The sequence below is a fragment of the Nicotiana sylvestris genome, chromosome 4 (assembly GCF_000393655.2).
Source record: "Nicotiana sylvestris chromosome 4, ASM39365v2, whole genome shotgun sequence".
Classification (NCBI taxonomy): Eukaryota; Viridiplantae; Streptophyta; class Magnoliopsida; order Solanales; family Solanaceae; genus Nicotiana; species Nicotiana sylvestris.
Genome location: NC_091060.1, coordinates 160,178,245 through 160,185,507, shown reverse-complemented (window position 1 = coordinate 160,185,507; position 7,263 = coordinate 160,178,245). Strand labels below are relative to the sequence as shown.

Sequence of the window (7,263 nt, the reverse complement as noted above, 5' to 3'; positions counted from 1 at the left end):
TTTGCTCCTTGGTTATCTAACTGTATTATCCATTTTTTAATATTGTTAAATTGACATATGAATTATTAATAAGTAAAAAGTTTAGTATAATAACTACTCCCATATATATATATATATATATATATATATATATATATATATAGACACACACACACTACTACTATATTAGAAAGAAATTACTTTCCAATTTGAATTGGTAGTTTTTTATTTTTTTATTGTAAAACAATTTTAAAACTCCAATTTGAATTATGAGTAGAATATTTTTTTGTATTTTCGTTTTTTATCATAATTATAAGATATCTATATTTATTAATTAAAGTAGTCTAACCAATTAATTCAAAATTTAAAATTCAAAAAAAAAGTTAGTTAGAAAAGTAGTTTATTTTGTCTTAACAATGCCACTTGGCTTTTTGTTGTTAAGACACTTGCCTTAATGTAGTGTATTTGCTTCTCCTATTCTATATAGATAGATTTTTAATATTGTTAAATTGACATATGAATTATTAATAAGTAAAAAAATTTAGTATAATAACTACTCCCATATATATATATATATATATATATATATACACACACACACATACACACACTAGTACTATATTAGAAAGAAATTACTCTCCAATTTAAATTGGTAGTTTTTTATTTTTTTATTGTAAAATAATTTTAAAACTCCAATTTGAATTATGAGTAGAATATTTTTTTGTATTTTCGTTTTTTATCATAATTATAAGATATCTCTATTTATTAATTAAAGTAGTGTAACCATTTAATTCAAAATTTAAAATTCAAAAAAAAATTAGTTAGAAAAGTAGTTTCTATTTTGTCTTAACAATGCCACTTGGCTTTTTGTTGTTAAGACACTTGTCTTAATGTAGTGTATTTGCTTCTCCTATTCTATATAGATAGATTAATGATGCCAACCAATCATTGAATGCTATTTATTACTACAGAATTCAGAAATCCTTTACCCTGGCCCTAAGTAATACTCTATTCAACCAAACATTAATTTATTCTGGATCGAAACGTCTGAGGAATTGAGTAAAGCCAGAGAAGGAGAGATATTGTTACATCATTGTTAAGTTCCGGAGAGATATGGAGATCACTGGGAGAAGAAGGAGGAGAAAAGATGCTGAAGTTATTTAAAAAGTGGGTACAAGTTAAAAGTTATTAAAAAATGAATATAGATTAAATGGGGGCGACCAAATAGGACGCCCTATGCAATTTTTACCTTATTTTCTCCTCCATTATTTTCTAGTTAATATTTGGGTCAAATGCTATTGCTTGACCTAATCTTTTCCTCCAAAAAGAAATGCAAAAAAGATCCAACAAAGGGGAGGAATTATAGTCTTTATGGGTGAGCTTTTGGATGGAAAAATTCACTCCTATATTGGGGTGAACGATCGGGCAATTCAACTTGAATATGAAAATTTCGGTTAGGATTTTCGATTTTCTGATTGATTTTTTTTTTTTTTAAGTTCAGTTTTGGATTAAATCCACTGGATCCAATTAATTCAAAATCGAACATAAAAAATTCAATTAAGTGTATTTGGTGATTAAAATTATTAAATATGTACGAATTAAATTTAAAGCTCATTCATTAACACTTAAAGTCGTCTTTTTAAAATTCAGAACCCACAAGGTTGTAATCCTAGCTCCGCCCCTGTTTTTAAGTTATTAATTTTATTTTATAAATAATTACTTGTGATTATTCTTTAACTGATTTAATATTGTAAATTCGTTTATATCATGAAAGAAGGTAAACTCTATAATATTTGTCGAGGGGAAAAAAGGAAAGAAGTTTCGAAATAATCCCTTACTGAGTGCATGCACGGCAGCTTCAATGTCGGATCCGTCATAGGCATTCGAGCTCAGTGACAGTATTTACCTGCTAAAATTAACATAATAATAAAATAGAAATTCTTTTATGTTTTCAAGATATAAGTACAATTAATAAGAACACACCTTACGCATACGGCATACAATAGTAAAAGCTCCCTCAGTTGGTCCGACCCTTATATTTCTGCCAATTGCCAAATCCCCCATTAATTACGTTAATCAACCAAATTAACTATAGTCTCGACTTACTACAAGTATTAGTCAGAGTAAGTAAAAGTTACATTTTATACAGAGTTTCAACCTCGAAATTTATAATTTTTTTAACAGTATCAGCATATTTTAACATGTCGTAACAAATAATTTGTCTTGTTTATCCGATTAAATCCGTTTATATAGTACTCCTATATTGAACGATCATTCTGGTTTCTCGAAAGGTTGATTATGAAGTCCCTTCCTTCAAAGGCATTGATAATCAAAATAAACTTAGTTTTCTTGGTTTGCTTCTTAGTTGCTTACGCTGCTCTTCTTCACTGGCAACTATCTTCAGTTTATCACGAATATGCAGCTTCTCGTCCTGTTACTTGCTCATCGTGCGAGTGTAATCATAAGGTAAGTGGTTTTTTTTTTCTCTTTTCTTTTTTCAGTTCAAGAAAGTGATGAATTATTTATAAGTTTATCTTTCTGAAAAGAGAAAATTAACTGTGAAGTCAACAATAATAACATGCAGTATAATCCCACAAGTGGAGCCTTGAAAATGGTGGTGTGTAAGCGCACAAACCTTACGCCTACCTTGTAAAGATAGTAAGGTTGTTTCCCGTAGAACCTCGGCTTCAAAATTAACCTTGAAGTATTTTCTTGTATTGAGCAGGTGGAAGCTGGGATAAAGATGAAGGAAGTATTAGAAGAACAAACGGTGAACGGGACAAAGGCAATAGTAAAGAAAAAGGTGAAACACAAAAAGCCAAGTTTTTTGAATGGAATGGGGAGAGGAATGAAGATAGTAATGGTGAATATGGAAGAGGAAGATATTAGCGAATGGAGAGCCCATGAGCATATAACAACAGTACAATTTGAGAAGGTTTCAGAGTTGTTGGAATGGAATGACTTGTTTCCAGGTAAAGATCAATGTTGCAAATGTTTGTATATTATATTTTCTTAAATTATTAGCTTAAGTTCTTCCAAATTTACATAATTTTAGTTTTCAATTTCATTTTGTTTCGGATAGGTAACTTCCATATCAACCCGTTGAGTCAAGCTAACAAACTATTCATAACCCCAATACCGCTCTACTTAGACTTAAACCGGTTAGATGAGTTACTAAAAGCATGGCGCGAAGCTAGGTATGGTCAATGGTGGTCAACTAATTACCCCAAAAAATTATACTATGTATAGGATAAAATATTACTCGCTATTAATAAATAAATAAAAAATTAAATTTTGAATACCTTTGTATAGCCCACTGGCTAAAAGTGTTCAAAATTTGAATATCCTTATTAAATTTCCTGACTTCGTCACTGCCTAAAAGATGAATTGATCTTGCTACCTTTATTTCCAGGACAGATAGATGAGGAATTAGAGGAGATGGATAATCGGCCAACATGTCCAGAGATACCAATGCCACCTGTCTATAGCTACAGTTACATGGACATGATAGTCGTGAAATTGCCATGCAAATATCCAGAAGAAGGGTGGAGAAGGGATGTTTTTAGGCTACAATTGCATCTTGTGGTAGCAAATTTGGCAGTGAAGAGAAAAAGGGGTAAGAATGGGAAGATGAAGTTGATGTTCTTGAGTAAGTGTAGGCCAATGATGGAGATTTTTAGGTGTAAAGATTTAAAGAGAAGAGAAGGTGATTGGTGGTATTATGAGCCAAATTTGGCTAAGTTGGAGCAAAAAATTTCACTGCCAATTGGTTCTTGCAAGTTGGCTTTGTCTCTCAGGGAAAAAGGTATGTTACAGTTTCAAATTTTATACATGTGTGATTTCATTGTATTTGCATTTTTTCTTTCTTCTTTTCTTTGCTTTAATTTGTTACAATAAGAACTTGATTAATCTATTTGCTAGAATTAATATAATGCAGTAACAGCATAATAGATTAATCTCCATTAATTAAGATGAGGCACCAATAAGAGTCTGCCAAAACTTGTATTTTGAAGCTTATAAACCAAAATAAATAAATAAATCTACGTGCCAAGTAGGGGGCAAATCTATGACTGTCAGTCATGTGAAGTTAGACTCTTCTTAAATGTTGTTGACGGAGTGGAGGGGAACTGAATCCTAAGATTGTTGATATTTTATTATTTAATTAAGACAGCCGAATTAAAATAACATTATAGATTTGTTGCAAACACTGGCCGTTAATTTTTTTTATTCCATCAATATAATTTAACATATTATGACATATTACTTGCCATTTGGACTATGTTACTAATCACTGTACATGTTATTAATAAATATATTTATTTGCAAATTAATTTTTAAGTAATTTAATTGTATAAATATTATCGTATAAAACTTGAACTCGTCAATTATTGGTGGGAAGTTGATTATGACAGTCAAGGGGTAAAGCTGTTATGAAAATTACACAATAAAAAGATGGTTTTTATTTGTTGAATACAAAATGAACGAAAACTCATTACTCTCTTTCTTTGACTTATTAACTCCTCATCATATACTAAAAACTTCAAGAAATAAAAACTGTTAAACATAACGCGCAAAGTGATTTTCTTTCTTTTTTTATTTTAATTGCTAGGTGGAGCTTTCTGCTTTCTATCAATTATTAACTAACAAAAAGGTAGTCTCAGGGAACCAAATTATCATTTCTTAGAAAATATAATTCTGAAAACTTTCATAAGATACACATCAGTTGGAGCAGAAACTCCATATTCTCAAGTGCATGCCCCCAAAATTAGAGAATATTTTATGTTTGCGACTTCATTTACCTCACTTTCTTTGATTATGTGTGCAACTGATAATTGCATTCCATATTTATCTTCAATCTTAGAATTTTTCCTAGTTGTAATACATTAATAATAAATGATATAATGTTATTTTGATTCCAGAAATCAACGCCTATGATATCTCCAACGTTGAAAGCAACACAAAGTTAGCAATTAGTAGAGAAGCTTACGCTACAATTCTTCATTCCTCTGCAACATATGTTTGTGGTGCAATAACCCTAGCTCAGAGTCTACTCCGAACTGGAACCAAACGTGACCTTATCCTTCTCCTTGACAAAAGCATCTCCGGACCCAACCGCGACGCTCTGGTTAAAGCCGGCTGGAAACTACGGTTCATAAGGAGGATTAGAAACCCTAGAGCTGAGAAAGACACGTACAATGAATACAATTACAGCAAGTTCAGGTTATGGCAACTCACTGACTATGAAAAGATCATCTTCATTGATGCTGACATTATCGTTCTTCGTAACATCGACTTTCTTTTCCATTTTCCTCAAATGTCAGCTACAGGTACACCTTATTGACTTTAACTCCAATTACATATTCGTAATTATCAAAATGGTTATATGTACGTATAGATTTATATTGGATCGTCCACAATTAATAGTATTAAATAAGTACATGTAATTCAGTACAGAAGCAGCGGGTGCCCTTCTTTTGCTAAGAATACATACACACATACATATACATACATAACTTTATTGCATATTCCATCCATTTTATTATACGTGTCTTAGTTTGACTGGATAAAAAATTTAAGAATTATAAGGAAAACTTTTGAATCTTATGTTTCAAAAATGTTATTTGAAACTTGTTGTGTAAAAACATGTCATGTCATTCTATAAGGGAGTGTATTGAGAGTAAAATAAAGATGTTCAAATTAAATATAGAAATGACATTCTTTTTTAAACATGGAACGCAAAACACGTAAATTAAAATGGAGATCAAGAGCTAGTATATATACACACATTAGACTATTCATACATTGACTCTATAATTTAGATCTTCTAATTAATACTATTACAGGTAATGCTAGATCAATCTTTAATTCTGGAGTAATGGTGATCGAGCCATCAAATTGCACGTTTCGCATGTTCATGCAACATCAAAGAGAAATTATATCATATAATGGAGGTGACCAAGGTTTCCTTAATGAAGTATTTGTATGGTGGCATAGATTGCCCAGAAGACTAAACTTCTTCAAAAATTTTGAGAATTCGAATGACGTTAGTGTGAAGAACCAATTATTCGATGCAGATCCTCCACAACTGTACGCAATACACTATCTAGGATTAAAGCCATGGGTATGTTACAGGGACTATGATTGTAATTGGGACGTTGGATTTTTACGTGTTTATGCTAGTGATATCGCGCACAGGATATGGTGGAAGCTCCATGATCAAATGGATGAGAATCTACAGAAATTTTGTGGATTAACAAGGCAGAGGAAAATTGAGTTATACTGGAGTAGAAAGAAGGCAGAAGAAATGGGATTAATAGATGAACATTGGAAGATTAATGTTACTGATCCTAGAAGATATACTTCTTGAACTGGGTTCTTCAAACTATTTATTCCCTTTTTTTTTCTTTTTTTCTTTTTTTTTCGTTGAGAACTTTGTCACTCGTACTACTAGTATTTTTGCACAGAGAAATTATGAACATGACCTTATATTCACATAATTTATTGACGTGTATATATGTGCTGATTATCTAGTTTTAGACCATGCATGTGAAATGGCTAAAATATCTTCCTTTCTTATTTGTGCGAGATAATTTTCCAAATGGTCTTTCAATTTACGATTTTTACAGTACTAAAATGAATAAATTAGTATTTGTTGCTAATTAAAAAAATCACTAAATTTTACAGACCACGTTACTTCCCGACCTACATTGCGTCTCATTAAAAGAAAGAGGAATAGTACTTAATTAGCTAGATCACATGCACAGATTAAATGTTCAAGAGAAGCAAAGTTTCCACCTTTGAGTAAAGTGTTTAGCAAGGGCGGCTCGGGGGTAAGCATGAGAAGTCCTTGCCTTAGGCCAAAATATTTAAGGCCCCAAAAATATGAAATATAATTATATTATTATATAGTATATAATTTATATTCATATAATTATTAATAAAAGATTTTAAATTTTAATTTTTTAAAAATTTTATAGAATTATGATTGAGTGAGTTAATACGGCATTTTTCTTATTAAATTAAATAATATTTTTATCTTTCATCAATTCTATTTTTCTTCCACTATGTATAGTCTTTTTTCATGTTTCTCATGACTTTACTTTCTATTTTCAACTCAAATTCTCTAAATTAGCTATTTTTGTCACATTTGATTGATGTAATACATCATAAAATAATTTTCTTTATGTCTCATTTTTCTAACTAAGAAATTTTAGATGCAAGTGTCGTAAGGTTCAAAACTCGATGAATAATAGGTTCATGCCTTTATCATTTTCACTTAATACC

At 30.6% G+C, this 7,263-nt stretch overlaps 1 protein-coding gene across 1 annotated transcript; it reads left to right on the top strand.

Annotated features, from left to right (window-relative positions):
- Positions 1-2,270: 2,270 nt before the first annotated feature.
- LOC104239094 (UDP-glucuronate:xylan alpha-glucuronosyltransferase 2-like) lies at positions 2,271-6,453 on the top strand. Its single transcript, XM_009793624.2, has 5 exons — positions 2,271-2,445; positions 2,705-2,951; positions 3,392-3,784; positions 4,899-5,306; positions 5,823-6,453. Exons 1-5 carry the CDS (start codon positions 2,278-2,280, stop codon positions 6,344-6,346), a joined length of 1,740 nt encoding a protein of 579 aa, XP_009791926.1. The 5' UTR covers positions 2,271-2,277; the 3' UTR covers positions 6,347-6,453.
- Positions 6,454-7,263: the final 810 nt, after the last annotated feature.